The 19,288-nt window shown below is 38.5% G+C and overlaps 2 protein-coding genes across 3 annotated transcripts in view; one reads left to right on the plus strand and one right to left on the minus strand.

Moving 5' to 3' along the window:
• Positions 1-293: 293 nt before the first annotated feature.
• On the plus strand, positions 294-1,504 carry hic2 (hypermethylated in cancer 2). Its single transcript, XM_067575220.1, has one exon. The coding sequence runs from the start codon at positions 311-313 to the stop codon at positions 1,502-1,504; it is 1,194 nt and encodes a 397-aa protein (XP_067431321.1). The 5' UTR covers positions 294-310.
• Positions 1,505-6,017: 4,513 nt separating this feature from the next.
• The window catches only part of pi4kaa (phosphatidylinositol 4-kinase, catalytic, alpha a), a 34,303-nt gene continuing 21,032 nt past the window's right edge, over positions 6,018-19,288 (minus strand). For both annotated transcript variants that reach the window (XM_067573451.1, XM_067573450.1), the window contains exons 40-54: positions 19,144-19,231; positions 18,898-19,065; positions 18,741-18,794; positions 17,448-17,568; positions 17,125-17,254; positions 16,974-17,044; positions 16,050-16,122; positions 15,773-15,953; positions 15,563-15,667; positions 14,789-14,914; positions 12,790-12,910; positions 12,466-12,625; positions 12,196-12,285; positions 11,143-11,226; positions 6,018-9,658 (exon numbers count right to left, since the gene is read on the minus strand). In XM_067573451.1, coding sequence (XP_067429552.1) covers positions 9,607-9,658; positions 11,143-11,226; positions 12,196-12,285; positions 12,466-12,625; positions 12,790-12,910; positions 14,789-14,914; positions 15,563-15,667; positions 15,773-15,953; positions 16,050-16,122; positions 16,974-17,044; positions 17,125-17,254; positions 17,448-17,568; positions 18,741-18,794; positions 18,898-19,065; positions 19,144-19,231 — 1,624 coding nt within the window. In that variant the 3' untranslated portion in view covers positions 6,018-9,606. The remainder of the gene's footprint in view (positions 9,659-11,142; positions 11,227-12,195; positions 12,286-12,465; positions 12,626-12,789; positions 12,911-14,788; positions 14,915-15,562; positions 15,668-15,772; positions 15,954-16,049; positions 16,123-16,973; positions 17,045-17,124; positions 17,255-17,447; positions 17,569-18,740; positions 18,795-18,897; positions 19,066-19,143; positions 19,232-19,288) is intronic.

Genomic DNA, 19,288 nt, shown 5'->3' on the forward strand with positions numbered 1-19,288 from the left:
CCCGGTGTTGGGGGTGTTCCCCAGAGATAAAGCTGAACTACTGACACAAGCTTCATGAACACTTATCGTAACACTTTAATTTTCTAAGATTAAAAGCCTAATAAAAACAAAAACAGGATTTTTTAAGCCTCTTTACCCTTTTATTCGAATACAAATACAAATAATTTTGCTGCCTCAACAAATAATTTTGCTTCCTCATGAACTAAAGAGCTAAAAAGACAAAGAAAGTTGATGCTATAGAGGAGGATTTTCCACAACATGGCAACCCAATAGTTATTCTTATTAGTGGCCATTAATAAAGCCATTTTTCATGCTCATAAATCCCTTTAAAAGGCGACTCATCAGACTTCTTCTCCACTTCTGTCAGGTGCTAGACTTCATCTACACAGGCCAGCTTCCTTCCTCTCACCATGTTAGTGATCAAGGTGTGTCTGCCCTCCTCAGAGCCGCTTCCTACCTGCAGCTGTCAGGCTTGGCAACTCTCTGCCGCAGGAAACTTAAACCCCGCAGGCCGAGCAACCCGCCATCCTCCACCACCTCTTCCTTAACCCCCAACAGCCAACCACAAGTCACCCACAGCTACCGCTCAGGGTCCACAGAGGACGGAAAGAGTCATAAACAGATGCAGGTTGAGCTCCAGAGGAAGGATCTGTCAGAGGAGGAGCTTTTTACAACCAGATGTGCGTCGCCTGAGTTAGTTGAGATGAATGACAGTGTTGAAACGAGGCTGAGACTGGAGCTGATCGGAGTGAGTCCATCATCTAGCAGACTGCAGCAGAGCCCCCCACCCTCCAGCAGCAACAGCACCTCATCTGATGATAACACTGAGCAGTGGTACCCAAGTGATTCCCAGCAAATGGCAGTATACAAGAGGCCCCGATCCACAAGGGACAACTGTTTGGAAGGAAGCATTGGAACAAAAAGACAGGAAGTGGGAAGTGGAGAGCCGGAGCTGAAGGATCACGCCGAGGTTAGAGAGGAAGATTTGGCCTTAAATAATGAGCTGGATGGAAACACGCAGGCGAGCTACATCTACCATCAACCACAGCCTGGGTTTGCTTTGCAGGGCAGCTTGTACATGTGCATCCCTTGCGGGGAAGGTTTCCCAAGCTCAGAGCAGCTTATCGTTCACGTAGAGTCGCACACCGCTGAACAGCTAATGGAGGACGCAGAGGAGGGAATTCTCATTAAAGTGGATGTCGAGGATCCAGAGAGGTTTACGGACATGAGGCCGAGCTGTCACGTGTGCTCGGTCTGCAGTCAGAGCTACGTGGACGCCGCTTTGCTGAGGCAGCACGAGAGGAGCCACAGGTCGTTTTCCTGCGACGTCTGCGGGAAGATGTTCACCCAGCGCGGCACCATGACGCGTCACATGCGCAGCCACCTCGGGCTCAAGCCATTCGCGTGCGACGAGTGCGGCATGCGCTTCACGCGGCAGTACCGCAAAATGGAGCACATGAGAATTCACACGAGAGAGAAACCGTACGAGTTTGGTGGAAAGTAACCAAGTATATTTACTTACTGTACTAATTTATTTCCATGTGATGCTACTTTATTCTTCCACTCCACTACATTTATTTGACAGTTTTAGTTACTTTTCAGATGAAGATTTGACACAATGGATAATATAACAAGCTTTTAAAATACAACACATTGTTAAAGATGAAACCAGTGGTTTCAAACCTTTTTGGCTTTTGACGTCTTACAAAAAGCAGTGTGTAGTCGGGGTCACATTTCACATGTCTATGAGTTGTTAACAGCTCCACCAAATAGTGATTTTTCCCTCTAAACAAGCAAAAGCAAAAACAAAAATCAAAGATTAGAGAAAAAGTCCAAAAACTGAAAACAGATTTGTGTATCAGAACTTGTTTTTTCTTCTTTCCTCTCCCATTAATCATCTCACGACCCCTCAGATTTATCTGCTGACCCTTTGGAGGGGCCCGACCCCTAGGTTGGGAACCACTGGACTAAACTAGCCAACTGTATATAAAGTAGTGTAAACTAGCTCCACCTCCAGCAGCTACAACAGTAACATGCTGCTCTAACACTGATGCTTCACTATTAATAATCTAATGATGTCATATATAATAATATATCAGTCAGAGGGACCAAACCACTACTTTTACTGCAATACTTTAACTACATCAAGCTCATAATACTTATGTACTTTTACTGTAGTAGGATTTTTCCTGCAGGACTTTTACTTGTAATGGAGTATTTTTATATTTGCTGTATTGGTACTCTTACTTAAGTAAAGGATCTGAATACTTCTTCAATCACTGTCTGCTACCTCATGTTTCAGATATAATATAAACCACATTTCATACTTACTAATAGTATAGTAGCTGCTGTATAAATAGTAGTATAATAGTAGTATAGTAGTAGTTGTATAACTGTCATGCAAAACATGACGTGCATGCTTGTGCACATCATCATCTTTTTTCAAGTTAATTCAAAGAAAGCTGAATCTCCTCCTTCTGACTGTTTTCAATGTGTTGATAGAAACGTGTGACAGGAATTTAAATATATTTTTTAAATGTATTCTCATATTTGTAACTATTTATTTAATGTTATGAGATATTTTGGTTTTTATGTTACAGAATATCAGTAAATATATTTCAAATTTATAAAGACTCTGAGTGTGAAACTTCATTCTTGACGTTGGAAACAGTTTGACAAAGAAATCTTAACCGAAGCTGAACAGAAAACTGCTAAAGAAGACAGTGTTGAGGCTCTGAGAAAAGCTAGTAAGTGGACCTTGAGTTAAGATTTTCTTTGTCAAACTTTGGCCCACAAAAAATGAATTAATAAATAAATCAGTCAGACAACAAATATTATTTATATAACAGGGCTGAAGGACAAACCTATTTCTTAAGAGGGAATATTTAATTTAAAAAAAAACAGCATTTGGCAAAAAAACAGCCAGTTTAACAGACAAATTAAACCATCTTTGAAGGGCAGAATAAGAGATTTATTATTGAAATGTTCTGTTAGTGATTATTCAGAAAAAATGTCTGTATAAATGTTTAAAATTTTAGAAAAATAGGGAGTATTTCTACATGAAATGGGATGTATATGCACAGAAAAGGACATGTAGTTAAACATAACTAGGAACCATCATTATTATTATTATTAAAAGCAGGTTAATTTGTGGTAACTGGTTGTTCTGCAGAGTTTTGCTTTGACAAAACAGTACAAAGTGAAAGCAGGTTAGTGTGTTAGGAGGTACAAACTCTTCTTTTCCTCCCAGTCTTCCCAGTCAGGAGCTGCTTTAAACCTTTAGATGCTTTGTGAGGAGAAACAGGAGACACGGAGGGTTCGTCTGCCAGCCGTTGGGGGTTTTCCTTTGTGCACTAGTCAGAGTTTCACTCCCACAACCGTCTTGGCCTTTTGTGTTCCCGGCATAAATTTTCAGTCTTTGTCGGTCGTCTTTCTTGGTTTAGAAAAGCAGCAGTGAGGGATTGTTTACTTCCTCCTATTGTCAAGTGTTTACTGAAAGTCTTATTTTTATCCTTCTTTATGTGTATGTTTGTTCAGATTTTTACTAATAATCATAATCAGCGAAGCCTCCCATCACTCAAAACGCGATGGCCCCCTTTTGCTGTGAAGTGCTGCAAGAGCCCCGTCCATGCTGTGTCAGAGGTCAAAGTTCAACACACCGCATTCTTGTTTTTTCTCTGTCATCAAAAAGCTGCCAGACTGAGACAACATCAGTGGAAATTCCTGTTATAATTTGCACCTTTTTAGGTTTCAGCTGCTCAGGTTGCTCAGTAACTCTGTTGCTGATTTATTCTGAGGAAGCAAATAATCCCCTAAAAATGTCCAGGAAACAACTACACGTCATTGTTGTGTTGAAACAAAAGCATCAAAAGCAATGAATCTTTATTTGTTTCATTACTTTGGACAGAACAGGAAAAAACTTTAATATGAGTAAATTATGAAACTAAAAGCTGCATAATTTTATCATATTTGAAGCAACTATATTTGGACAGTTACACATATTTTGTTCTTAAATTTGAAAGTGCAGAGTCTCAGCTTGAATTTGAGCAGGTTTCCATCAATATAGAAAGAACCGTGTGGGAGGTATCGCCCTTTTAACACATAGTGTCCAAAGTTTAGGGATTCAAAAGTAATTAGACACTTGGCTGTGTGTCATTTCAACGTTTTTTCATAAACCAAAGAGCTCAGACATGGCTCAGAGTTGATAGTTGCCATTTAAAGGCCGGAAAAGAGCAAAAATCTATCAGAGGTATCAAAGGTCGTTGTTATGCCTGGCTCGTTCAGGCCATAACAAAAGGAGGGGCGTCCACACAGTAACAGATAATTAAAGATATAAAAACATAAATTGTGAAGTCAGAGATCAGTGGTGTGGTGCAGGTACTGAATGCTATGAAACCTGTAGGCGCTAAAATTACATCTGACATTAACAAAAGTTAAATTAAACAACCAAACCAAGATGGGTGCCAGTAATAATAAAAATAACAATTAAAGCTTTAAGCAGGGTTGGTCGGGACCTCGCACTCTGGCCCGTCGGGATCAGATCATTTTGCTTTTTAAAAATGAGGGATATTTATTACAAGTGTGGTGTGCTTTTATTTTGAAAGTTTGATTGACATGTGTACTGTCAGGTGTGTAGAGACAATAAGTAACTGCAGCTGGACACAGAAAAATACTCATATATTTGAATGGAAAGTGTGAGCGAACCCACATCTTTTTGAACATTTACTGTTTCCACATAGTTTTAGATACAAACTTCATTTGAACTTTAAATGAGTCACGAGACTTTGACCTACAAATCTTGAATTTACATGTTTTTTCTATCTTGTGTTGTTTTTGAGATATTAGAGTGTGAGTTTTAAAGTCTTTTCTTGCTCCTCCTGTGATTTTATAATGAGTGTGTATTGCGGAATGTTTCACAGCACTGAGGGAGTGACATCACCAGGAGCAGTTGGAGAGGAGGATTTTAGAGTACGCTTCTTGTGAAATATCCTCATAAATCCCATGACTTTGGCCAAATCTAACATTAAAAAATCATATTTTTGTAGGAAATTTTGTTGCGAATCCATTGATACAGGTTTGAAAGTGGTCAGAAACAAATAGGTGAAGCCAAGTCTTCAATTAGATGAGAGGAGCCAAACAACAGAACAACCTGAAAGAGGGAAGAAGAGGCGGCCAAAATGAGCTCAGAGTCGTCACATAGTCGGTTCGCCAAGATCCACAGTTGGGTAGAATCTAAAAAAAGCATCGATCACTGACTGCAACTGATCCTCCACAAAGTATTAAATATGATCTTGTTTGACTTCATGTACGATTACGTTTGAACCCCTAAACTTTGAGCACTATGTGTTAAATGTTCTTTCTATATTGATAGAAACCTACTCAAATTAACGCCGAGGTTTAGCATTTTAATGTAATATCCGTTATTTTATTTTAAAGAACAAAAAAACATGTAACTGTCCAAATACTTACTGTCTGGACTCTATATGATAAAACTAAAAGCTTCACTTTAAAACTAAAATCTGTCATATTTTAAGCAACTATAATGTATAAGTAGAAGTAAAGGAAGGAAGTAAAATGTAAAATACATGAAAATGGCACTCATCGCCATATTTCCTGCATAGAATCTAGAAGCAAAATAACAACCAAGACCCAAAAGACTTTTAATTTGGAATAACTGAGCAGTAAATTATTGTTGTTACTTTAAAGTCTCATCTGACAAATGTTTTGAATCTTCTGCTTAAGTTATATTAGCAAAAACAGCCCATATTTGACAAAGTTATGATGAACTGTATAAGTAAAATTAATGGACTGTTTTTGTTGTAAAGGGAAAAAAAATGAAAACAGTAGTCATGGTGAAGAAAGCTGGAAGCAAAATAAGAAGTGAGACCCGATAAAAAAACATTTTGAGCAGTAAATCAAACCACTGAAAAAGTTTCACCCGACATGTTTTGAATCCTCTGCTTCAGTTTTATCAGTTAAAAACAACCAAAAAAAGTAAAACATATCCGACACTGATGAAATGTACACGTATAGCATTTTAATCTGGAAATAAGAAGTTTTAACACATTTTTCAGAATAAAAGACATGATCTTCTTCATCATCTGAACTGGCAATGATGTTGCCACAAACTGAGCAAATACAAACAAACAAACAAAAACCAACACACACACACATATATATATATATTACATTTTAACCAACACTTCTGGTTTACAGATAACAGATGGACGTAAAGGGATGATCTACAGATTTAAAATAACCGTTAATTCAATAAAAACGTTAAAATGGCTTCGTCAAGAATTGATCACAGCGATACAAAGCCCCTTCGAGTCTCTTTCCATAAATCGTTAAACACTTCAGGTTCAACCCTTCAGTTATGTAACAACAGCTGCAACACAAGGATCAGGATGGTAGGAATTATACAGTAGCGACCCTCATCTGTTGAACACGACACACACACACACACACACAAATACAGTTATCAATATACATGAATATATTGCATAAGGTTAACGGGGGGGTTTTTCTCATTGTCAAGTATTACTACAGTTGTGTTTCTACCAAGGGTAGGAGAAATGGCTTTTTAAGGTAAACTCATCTGCATCGTTAAAGATCATCCAACAAAACCCAAACCCGAGAACTCAAACAGCACAGAGGAATGTTTCCAAACAGTTAGACGCATCGTAAAGGGTATGCACACATGAAGAACGCCCTCGATTCTGACGTATTTTATCAGACAGGGGCGAAATATGTATCTCTATTTCTATTTGAAGCATGCAGGTTGTTGATGTAGAGCAGCTTTAATGAGCTCCTGCTGTATTTTTCCCACTACACGAACTTAACAAACCTGTAATTTTAACATGTTAGACATTGACACAAGTTCTGTTTCTGCTTGTTTCTACTGCTTCCAGTTACCTTCAAACAGCTTGTTTGCAACACAGCAAGCGCAGCAGTTAAATCAAGTAAAATCCTGCAAGAAAGTGTGTTTCAACATACTGGTGATAATCTGATTCCCAGTATCAGATATGCCTGTTTTGCTGCCTTGTGTAAACTAGATTGTTTTTTGGGAGCACGCTACTAGATTAAAAAACATTTTTCAAGTAATGTTCAGGTAGTGTTGGTATTTTCAAACACAGTAGTGAGATTGTTTTTTCCACTAAGTTAAGGGTCAGTACATCGCTGTATTTTATATTCTCTTAAAGATAAAATAGAGTTAACCTCAGTTTGTGCTTCTCATGTGTTACATGTATGGTTATATTCAGGTCACGGAGCTTAAACACATGATTTTATGAAAAATAAATACTCAGCACTGTCCTGAAGGTATTTACAAAGACTCTAAAATATTCCATCAGCTGCACGATAAAAAAAAAAAAAAAAAGATGTTCAAATTGTTTCTCAAGTTGCATCACTTATTTGTCCAAATCCAAATAAAGACGTAGCAGGAAAAACATGTTCTTGCTCAATTTTTACATGAAGTTAAAGTATTGATGTAGCAATTTCACACAAATAATGTGTTCATATTTTGCATGTGTGTTAAAAAAAAAGCAAGATGTGTCATTTCCAGCTGCCTGAATAAGAAAGCCAATGTTTAAGTGCTATAAACCTGCATTCTCTCTATTGGCCAGCAGGGGGCGACTCCACTGGCTCCAAAAACAAGTCAGATTGATGACCCTACTTCTCACTTGATTTATTACCTCAGTAAACTGTTCCCGAATGAGTTTATGGTCTCAATCGCTAGTTTAAAGTCTTCTTCAATACAGCATGATGTCTATTTAGTAAATTATGGTCCCATTTACAGTAAAATAGATGATAAAAGCAGCGTATGCTTTAGGGGTGTTAGTTGGACCCTGTGGAGCTCCTCACCAGCTCCCTGCTCTCGTCCAAATATGGTCACCTCTCATCACTTCTGGCTCCAAAAACACAAGATGGCGACGGTCAAAATGCTAAACTCGAGGATCAAAACATGAGTCCACAAACTAACGGGTGCAGTCACGGCGGCTACGTCCATTATTCTTATACAATATTTTTAATCTCATAGCAGACTGAGTATTTTTTCATCCAGATGGTTAAAAGAGTCTTTGAGGATTCTGTTGTTAAATGACCTTCTAGGTTTTTCGCAGATTGCTACAGGTTTATTGTTCAGATGCTTCGCTCTGTGACTTGAGTGTCTTTGCACACCAAGTCCGTTTTTTTTTCATCCCAAATTGTCACATGTTAAAAAATACATACGACGTCACATTGTGTCAATCATGTTTACACACCGACTCCGAAAGTTTCGTCCGTCATTAAAGTTTTAGGAGCAGGTTTGATTTTCTGCGTTTTTTTTTTTTTTTGCATCAGTCAAAAGCCAAAAAGAGTTGTTTGACCACTCAGAGCCACCGTACATGCAAAACAACACAGCCTCGAAAAAAAACGGACTTGGTGTGCAAAGACCTTAACTGTAATACATGAGAGGCACAAACTGGGGCGATACTGGTGCTGCTTATTCCATACTTGTCGGTCCCACAATGACGACATTTAGTTGTCTTTTTTTAAAAAACAAAATCACATAAATCCAAACAAACAATTCTAAAACAAAGTGGAAACACAAGACGGAAACTTACAGATTCTTAAATGAAGCTCCAGATTACAAATTGTTAACATCCCATACTGTAAAAAAACAAACAAACAAACAAAGAAACAAAAAAACGCCTCCATATAACTAATTTAAGCTCACAGCTGACATGAAGCGATGTGACGTGATGACCGGCTTTGAGAAGCATTAAAAGTAGCACAGTTAAAAGATTTTAAAACCTTCTGATAAATATGTTGTTTTTTTTTCGCGTTTAGCTCTACAAGTTCCACGTAAATCACAGAAACCCTGTGACGCTGATGTGATTCTACAGTACGACGACTTCTACAGCAAATACTACAGCATGATTACGATTGATTACCTTTTACGTCTCTAAACACTACTGTTAGGTTAGATTGATTCCTGCATTGATTTCTGATCGATCTGACTACGCTGGTTCTTGTTCTACTACAGTAAATCAAAAAAAAAAAAAATACTGAAATTTTTACTGATCGGTTGTTTTAATCTCTGATTTTCTGATATATAATCTCTGTTTAAGCTCGCGATCATAGGCAGGTGCAATGAAACACTGTGATCTATAAAGTGCATAAAAGTGAATAAACAGCATAGTAACAAAATGATAACAATGGTAGTAACAGCTGCCTCCACAAACACTGTAAATATGGCTCCCTTTATGGCCATCCTCCTTGAGGGTGACGGTGTTGTTTTAGTGTTTGCTGAGTAACAAATAACAGCATCAAGAAGAAAAATACCTAAAGGGTGATTCAAATACCTCTTCTGGTAAAAGTCACACATTATTATTGTTCTTTACTCTCAAATTAACTAAAGAATTGCTTCGAAACTTCTGATGCAACGTTACAAAATCTTATGCTGAATAAAATTGGAGATCAAAGTTAAAGATATTAAACTCATGGAAGGTGCTTTCCTCCACCTTATTAAAATCACCCAGAAGAAGAAGAGGAAGATTTTGCATTGCTTGCGTAGAGACGTCTGCGTTTGCGGACGTACAGTAGAAGAAGCCCGGCAGGAGATCCTCAGTAAGGAATTTGGTTCTGGTAATACTGCAGCATGTCGTACGTTTTGCTCCTGTTGAAAACAAGAGATTAAAAATCTGTTTAGTGAGAATGTCAATGCAGGTTAAAATATGTGTTTCAGCAACATGGAAGCGCTTCGACTCTGTAATTTTGTCTGTTGACTTCCTGTCTGCACCAGAAGTAAGGAGATGTTGATATATTTAAACACAGACAGTGGCAGAATTACAGTATTAGTATTACTAGATCTCAGTGCCGCATGTGACACGGTCCACCACAACATATTAGTAGACAGACTGGAAACCTGGTTGGGACTTTCTGGCACAGTCCTAAACTGGTGTGAATCCTACTTAAAGGACAGGAACTACTTTGTGTCTATAGGTAATTACACATCTGAGCGGACAAAAATGACATGCGGAGTTCCCCAAGGCTCCATTCTGGGGCCTCTTCTGTTCAACATCTACATGCTCCCACTAACTCAGATTATGGGAAACAATAAAATATGCTACCACAGTTATGCAGATGACACACAAATTTACATTAACCGTATCACCAGGGGACTATGGTCCAATACAAGCACTAATTGTTTTTATTTGTCTTTTTACTTGTGTTACTTTTATATTCTCTTTTAATGCTCTATGTAAAGCACTTTGAATTGCCTTGTTGTTGAAATGTGCTATACAAATAAACTTGCCTTGCCTTGTGTACATCAACATCAGCTGTTTGTGATTAGCTTGCGCCCACATTTTAACAAATATCTGACTAGTTTTATAAAATAATAACACAAGAGACTTTCTTCTACAGTAGTAGAAGACAAACATAGTTATGCTAACTGGTAGGAATGTGTTTTATTATGTGTTTATAAGAATATAATATAATAACAGAAGTTGTGTAATCATCCAAAACACAAAGAGCAACCTCATTAGATTATTTACACTATTACAAACAGTCCAGTTTCTTATGACGTGGGCTTATTATTGTGTAATAAGCTAATTATTCAAAATTATATAATAAATAAAATATACAATCACCAGGCACTTTATTAGGAACAGCTGTAATGTAATCCAATACAACATCTCTGCTGTAAATTCTACTTTTAAGAAGTTTATACATTTTCAGTTTTTGTTGACATTGTCAGAAAGGTTCTACTATAATTCTACTTTATGTTTATTATTGAGGTCATAGTGGGTGTTGGTGGTTTACTGGAGTTCATTATATTTAACAGTGTTCCTAATACAACAACATTGTTCTCATAGCTAATACCCCTGTATGGACACATCTGTATTTTTTATGCATGTATTCTTGTTTTTTTTACTCTCATCTGTGGACAGGTGTTGCAATTTAATGTTTCGCTAACTAAACACTAGACACAGTACATCTGGTGCCTGTGTGTAACTGTATGTTACAGTTCTGATGCTACTGTGATGTTCATGTCAAATAAATAAACTAAACTAAACATTTTGTCCAACACATTAACCTACATGACAGGAGGCAAAATATTAGGAGGGAACAGTGAGGAGAGATCGAGTGTTTTCTTACCTGCTACTGAGGAAACAGCTCTGAATGACTTTGATGATGAACGCTGCTGCTTCTTTCTCACTCATCTGAGGATTAAACCGTCCTCTGATTAAAGAGAAAAAAAGATACACATTAATGTTTATTTTTTTGGCCACTCGGGGGCAGAAAAACACGACGTTAACACAACACTGACATCTTGTTAGAGGCGACAGAACGTTAGCATTCATTTAGAGTCATGACTCTCCTTTCAGCTTTGTTTTGGTCTCCGACTAACTCCTGAATAAAACATCTGGTTCTTCAGCTGCTAGATGTTTGATTTTTTTTCACCAGCTAGTCGTTAACTTTGTCTGCTGGCCAGTGAGACTGAACAAAACAGCAAAGTTGTGGGACATGAAGCCAAAACAATGAGCTGAAAGACACTAAAACAGTCATTTGATCCATAGTTAACATAAAAATACTGATTAGAACAACTTTAAAAACACTTATACAACAAGTATTGCCTCTCCTAAAAGACCCATAAAATGGTTATGAATAGTTATTAAGAGCAATCAGAAAAGATTAACACCAAAGATGAGCATTAAAGTTAATTTTTTGATCTTGAAAACAGTAGTTTGACCCAAAAAACTGAACTCAAGGTGCACTTACTCAGCTTTTTCCAGAGTTTTAGAGCTAGCGACTGCAGTTTCTTTTAAGGATTTTGTCAAATTAACACCAAAGATTAAAAAAAAAAAAGATGTCATTTTTTAAATTCAACACTAATATCTACAATAAAACATGTTTATGACACAATTATAAGGTTTGAAGCAAATGTGCTTTTCAATTTATTTTATTTTTGCAGGTCAATAAAACTTAAATACAGCAGAAATAATGAACAGCATAATAAAGACAAATCTGTATCTATGTCATCTCTTCAGGTAAATATTAAAAAAGGATAATTTTAATAAAATATCCCGTATGTACGCTGGAAACACTTTCACAACACATCTGGCTCTGTCTGCTACAGTCATATTCACTCTTTACTCGTTATATTTACAACATAATTCAGTATATAGGAAGTCCAACTGTTGAACTTACTTGAGGAGTTTAATGGTTTGTCCTCTGAAGCATGGAAGTCCAGTATCCAACATGAGGGTCACCAAAGAAACCACTGCATCCATGTAGGGTCTGTACGATGAGAGAAGACACAAACAACAAGAATTTGTTATAAGTTGCACAAAAAAAAAACGGTTCTACTCAGAGAACCAGGGCGATTAAAGCAACCTGGAGCTACAAACCCTACGGAGAAACCATCTTGAAGCATCTCTACAAGAACTACTACAGTCCTTTATTTTTGCTATTTCTTACCGTACGGCCAGATATCCTCTGACACACATCTCCATGAACCATTTGAAAGGTGTTGCTTCGATCTTGCCTCCCATGATCATCACCATCTCATCTGTCAGCTTGATGTCTGGCTCCCAGCCCAGGTTACCGCCGGGAGAGCTCTCAAACATGAAGCCGAAGTCTGGAGAAAAACAATAATCATCATCACTGCTCTGTACAAAAAAAACTGTTCTCAAACGTCCAGTATGAGGCGGACAAAGGTTTCCAGTGAATGAATATGAGGAATAATGAACTATGAGTCTATCACAATGACTGAGGCCATGTCGTCTACAGACTGTATCATACCTATGTGGATGAGGTGGCCCTTGCTGTCCAGCATGATGTTGCCATTGTGTCGGTCTTTGATCTGCAGCAGGAACAGCAGCAGACTGTAGGCGGCCATACTGCGGATGAAGTTATACCGAGCCTGTGGAAGGAGAACGGGATGGACTGAAAATCTGCTTTGTTCAGATTATACAATCACACACATTTACAGCTCATCTCTTCTATAATCTTTCCATCAGTAATCTTTGACAGTAAGATATCAAACCTGCATTCATTGTTTTTTTTTGGCCACTCAGGGGTATAGTGGAAATCTACTGAACATGTATGAAACGCTGAATCATTGTAAGGTCACCATGTGAGGTCAACTGTATAACCTTTGTCACACTAAAAGAGATGCCTGATGAACCAGTTCTGAAGATTCAAAGAGACCTTGTTATGCTCGTCTCTTGACATCTAAGACAACGGAGACTGAAGAGAGAGTTTTGTGTGTTTTGTGTTATCCAACTGTTGCCCAGCAGACACAGAGAAACATCAGCATTCATTTGGAATCGTGTATCAGTCAATCTAACAACTTAAAGTCCAATATTCAGTCTCCTTTAGCTGCTTTGGTCTTGTTAAAGAGGGCTCTATAGCTCTATAGCGTCCCCTCGTCTTTGACCCCCAAGAAGAATGAACTCTAGTCCAGGACTTTATTAAAAGTCCTAACTGAATGTACTTTATGCCTGAGTTATTGGTTTTACATGTTTCATTACTATTATTCTCATTCCAGTTAAATAAAATGGGTTTTTTTCACACTTAAGTAAACTTTTAGTGTATTTTTAGTAAACTCTTATAACCTCTGTCGTACCCTCTGAGTGATTTTGTTGAACTTTATTAACCCTGAAGAGAAGAGGATGTGTTTAAACCAGTTACAGCCTGACCTGTGTGTGTATATGAGTTAACTTACAGGACTTTCTGGGACTTTCCAGATAGTTCATGTCCATATATCAGTTTTCATATCCTGTTATCACCGACCTCATAGCGGTATAAATCAGCTCGTGTTGCATGTGTATATATCAAGATATGAAGACAAATAGCTCGCTACAGTTCGGGGAAGGATGCTTGAACTTAGATCATTTTTGTGTGTCGTACTGTAACCCTGTATTTGGTTTTGGACTTTGAATAGCACTTATATTATAATACTCAAATACTTTTTCTTCTTCTAATAAAATACAATTCTTCTTCCTCATCAAGAGGTTGTACTTTTCTTCATTAAGTGTGACTCCATCCTTTTAGGTGAGTGGTATTCTCCCTTCTCATATGTCATTAAATACTCGTTGGATCTAGAAATAACTATTTTCCCTTGAGGGAATGGTTCACCTGCCCCCACACTCATGTATTGAGTCAGGACCTGGGTACTACATACAGATTTAACTATCCCATAGATACTGATTTACACTTTGCTCCCCTGAGGATGAACCAAGCTCCGGTAAACCCAAAACAATGAGCTAAAAGACGCTAAATAGTTGAGGCCAAATGAAAAAATCAACTAAAGACGAATCAGCTGTGTGAGCACTGAGTCTAGTTTACATTATTAATTTTTAATTGACATTGTGTTTGTATGTGATGTGCAGTTGTGTGTAGCTTTGTATTTTCTATGGTGTGTTCTGTGTGGGGATTTTTTGTTGATTTTGGGTTTTTTTTAGCTTTGTACTGTTTGTTGTTGTGCTGTTGTATGTTTTGATTGTGGGGGACTACGGATGCAAATTAGCTTCGAGCTAACTCCGGTGCAGTGTATCATTTATGCTTAAAACTGCACACTGTCCCAATCAATAAATCAAATCAACAGCTAACCATGCTAATGCTAAGGAAGCTGTGTATTTACTCCAATTTGGGGGGAAAATGTGCATATTTGGAACATATTGAACATATACGAGTGACACTGTTCACATTACACACAGTAATCTGACCCGTTGTTGATATGAAAGTAATGATTAGAGCGACTTTAAAGCCTGACGGACAAAAGGTTAAACCTCCACACCTTCTGGAAGGCGAGAGTGGATTCATCGCCGTACTGGTTACGGAAGTAGTCGTACATCCCAAAGTCCGTCTGCCTGCCGAGTTGGTCCCTGGACTTACAGTCTGGGATGCACTCGATCACGCCGCACTGAGGAAATAAAGACGAGTCAGTAAACACCTGATTATGAAAATAACATTTAATGTTTAGAGCTTTCATTGCTTTCAGTTATTCAGTTCAGTTAAAGTTGAACTTTTTTGGAAATTGAAATAAATATGAAAATTGACAAATTATGAACCAAAGTACCCATTATGAACGTCTGTTGTATTGCAGAGACTTCCTGGATCAATTTTAACCTACAACACAGTCAGTTTTATGATGCAAGGATGTTTGTGATGGAAAATCTGGGTATTTACACCCTTAACATCACTTCCAAAAATAAGTTTTACATGATGTTTAGACTGACGTACATCTGTGTGTAGCGTTGTTGTCATGTTCATATATCTCTGCTTTTCTGCTTTGATACTAATGTGCCTGACTTGGGCTTGAACTGTTTTACTTTTTCTAAATGAAATTAAGTTTATTTTACTTATTAGACAAGAAAGATGTGTGTGTTTTGCGGACTGATTGCATGTTTCTATCTCAACAGTCAAACTGGTAATCATAACTAATAAGAAATAATGGCCAAAACCACAAAACTAAGATCCAGGCTACGAAAAAAACAAATCTAACTGGGTGATGGAGATGTAGATAAAGGAATACTGGATTTGGAGTTCGTAATGGGATGGTAAGTCTTACCCCTGGTGCAGTGGCCACCACTCTGTAGGGGAAGACAAACAGATCCAGACCCACCAGCTGGAAGATGTTCTTAAAAAGCCCGATGATCTGCAGAGCGAGCATGTCCTGGAGAGGAGAGAAAGCGTGCGAGAGAATCACAGGAAGAGGAGTTTAGTTTCTTCTGCCGACACGTCCCAGTAACTGAGTTCAGTGAGTGAAAGGAAAGCGCACCTGTCTACAGTCGTCTCCCACTTTGAAGATGGCAGCCTGCCAGCAAACCCTGCGTGACCCGTCTGGATTCTCCTCTCCGTCTTCCATAGAGTCCGAGGGGCAGCGGAGACCCTCCCTCTCCAGCTCGCTCACCCCGCAGCGCTTCACCTTGAACTTGGCCAGATAGGGAGCCTTAGCGGCGCTGCGAAGACAGAGAACACACTCCCGTGAGATAAACGCAGAGAGGACAGACAGGTACGAGATAAACCCCTTTAGCAGCGATTCATCAGGTCGTCACCTCTGCATCGGTGTTCCAGACTTGTAGTCGATGTCCAGGACTATGGCTTCAGGGTTACTCGGTAGGTAACAGCCTAGAAAAGAAGAGACAGACCTCAGTTCAGCCTCTGTCTCAAACAGGCGGTTTTAAGCCTTGTCTCTTTAAGCCCCGCCCCCGACTCCGAAGATCCCACTCCAATGCAACCGCTCTGGAGTGGGCCTCCAAAGTAAAGGCTGATAAAAATGTCATGATAATTATCACATTATTACATTTTAACACAAATTGAAATAATATATAAATTAGTTATAGACAGGCCCACCATTGTTTTTTTCATTGTATGTACCCTCTCACTCAATTCAGGCAAATTATATGCCCCGCCCCCCCCCCTTCCTCGAAATGGTACAACCTTCAAAGCCCTCGTCTGTTCGCTTTGGAGTTTGCTTCGGTTTGCTTGTAGCCGACTACCTGCCTCTCGCCTGAAGTTTGCCATATTAACCTGCTTCATCAAGCTGTTTTTGAATGAAGCCATAAGCGGAGCGACTGTGGGGGCAGAAGGGGGCGGCCGTCCCGGGGCCCACGCTCAGTAGGGGCCCACGCTGGGGACGTAGAGCGTGACCCCGCGGGTGCAGCAGGAACAGGAGAACATAACTCTCTCAGCTTCTTCTCTTCATTCTCTATGGTAGTTCTTATCACTATGGGTGTAATACCCCCTCCCACCACAATGTGGGATGGGGGCGCTGTCCGTATTTCTGCTTGTTAATTCTGCGTACAGCATCAAAATAATTCTTAAAAAAAATAAAAAATAAAAAAAAAAATCAGAAAAAGCATGATATGTCCCCTTTAAATCCATACTGACATGCCCATGTGGACGCTGACATTGATTTTGGTCGATGTGATTGATCCTCCTGTACATACTGGCGGATAAAACCTGGAGGTGTGCGTTACCTGGCTGGACTCTGATATCCGACAGAGCTTTCAGACACGCCCTCTTCCTCTCTTCTCCCTTTGGAACTGGCCTGGAAAATAAAAATTACATCAGTGTTTATATATCACACATTCTTTGTTTTCTTATGGAGCCGGGATGTGATTGATTTACTTGATAATGGCGGAGACATTGGTGATCTTGTTGAAGAAGTCGAACTCTCGCTGGTAGAAGTCTTTGGCCGGACCCGACAGAGATCCTGTGATCTCCTCGACCATCTGCTCCAAAAGCTCCCCGATGTCAGCTATACAGAAAGATTAATGAGCAACGAGTGTGATTACATCGACTTAATTAGATATAATGAGGCCTGATAAGGGTTTTCCCATCAGGCAGAACGATGTAATTACACATAAATAGGAAAAGATCACAGAAACCACCGCTGCTCTTGTTCACATTAGAAACAGTAGAGTTTATTCTGATGCAGCGTCTCTACTCACGGTCTTTCTGGTGTCCCTCCTCGTCCAGGTAGATGTTGGTCTTCATGTTCCAGATGAACTGGTGGGCGAGAAGCTGAGACTTCTGGGCCGCCCACAGGATGTACTCTCTCACGTAACCCATCTGAGCAGGACAGAGCGTCACAGTTCAATATCACTGCTGTTAAATGTCCATAAAACCAGCAGAAAGTTATTAAAAATGTACTGGACTTGATTCACTGGACTCAGGTTTACTCGTTAATCATTTAGTCTAAAAAATTTAGAAAATAGTGAAAACTGTCCCAGAGTCCCAGATGACGTCTTCAAATGTAGAAAATCTTCACCTCCTACTATTAAATGACGATTAATCAATTATCAAAATAATCACAGATTCATTTTCTGTTTTGCCTCATCTATTGATCCAGTATTACTGAGTATTAGAGCCACAGTTATGTAACAGAAACATAGTCCCAGATTGTGAAAGAGAAGATTTTACTCTCAAAGCAACCAATTCTGACTTCATTCATGACTTTTTTGTCAAAATAATTCAACTTTTCAAAAAAAAAAGATGTTTTGCATTTTGAAATATTACAACTTTATTGAAAAATTATTACTTTTTTCTTAAAATATTACGACTTTCTCAACAAAAAAAATGACTTTTTTCTTGAAATTCTTAACTTTTTTATTGAAATATTATGATTCTCCAAAAAAATACGACTTTTTTCTTAGAATATTAAGACTTTCTAAAAAAAAAAAGGACTTTGAGATGTTACAACTTAGTCAAAAAGTGTGACTTTTTTCTTGAAATATTGTGATTTAATTCTCAAAATAAAAATAAATACAGTCTAATGAACCCCTTGATAATAAGAAGGGACTACAGGGACCAGTACTACTACAGGAACTATGCTTTTAGTTTGGTTAATGGGTAAAACCTTTTTAGAAACAGTATTATTATTGTTATTTCTTTTAACAATGATAATAATAATAATAATAATACCTTCTTACCCTACTCTCTTATGGTAATACCTTCTCACCTTCTAATTTTTTTTATGCTGTCTTATATGTTTTTATATATATGTAACATCTTATTTTATGTTTCATCTTATTTGTTTTATTTATGTCATGTTAATGTAATATATTGGTTATGTTTGATCTTTACTTGTTTTTAAGCACATTGCTGTATGAAATGTGCTTTATAAATAAATTGACTTTGTACTCAGTAAGTTGTAAAAACCAAAAGATCTCACAGCTTATCACAGATCACAGTGTGTGCTCTGTTCTTCATCTCTGCGGGTGGTATAAAGTCTCTGTGTTTACCTTATCGTAACGGAGAGCCTGCACAATCTGAGGAATGTAAAACAAGATGGCGTCCTGAGAAGAGAAAACAAAAACAAACGTATTGATAAGAAAGTCGTTGCAGCGCAGAGGAAGCACAGAGAGAAGCTCTGTGTGAAGCTCGGTGTGTGTGACTCACCGGAGGAAAGGAGCGTAGCACCTTCACCCCGTACTGAGCCGTCAGAGGATGAGGAGGATACATGCTGCTGAAGTAGGACAGACCGGTGGGCGGGTCCGCCGGAGCCCAACACAAGATATGACTCAACTCAGGAGAATCGGCGTCGATGGTGTGCCACGTCACCAGGAACTGAAAGAAAATATTAACATTCATTCACACAAATAAAAAGACAAGATATCTAAAGTTGGTTAGCTGACGTGATCTCACCTTCACAGCTTCAGGAACATCACTGACCGCTCCGGGGTCCAGTCTGACCAGTCTGGTCACCTCGGCAACAATGGCGTCGTTCTTAAACCTGGCAACAAGGAATTAAAAACAAATCATCAGTAACAGTTTAGCCATGCCGCTGACA

This window comes from Thunnus thynnus, chromosome 19 (genome assembly GCF_963924715.1).
Source record: "Thunnus thynnus chromosome 19, fThuThy2.1, whole genome shotgun sequence".
Classification (NCBI taxonomy): Eukaryota; Metazoa; Chordata; class Actinopteri; order Scombriformes; family Scombridae; genus Thunnus; species Thunnus thynnus.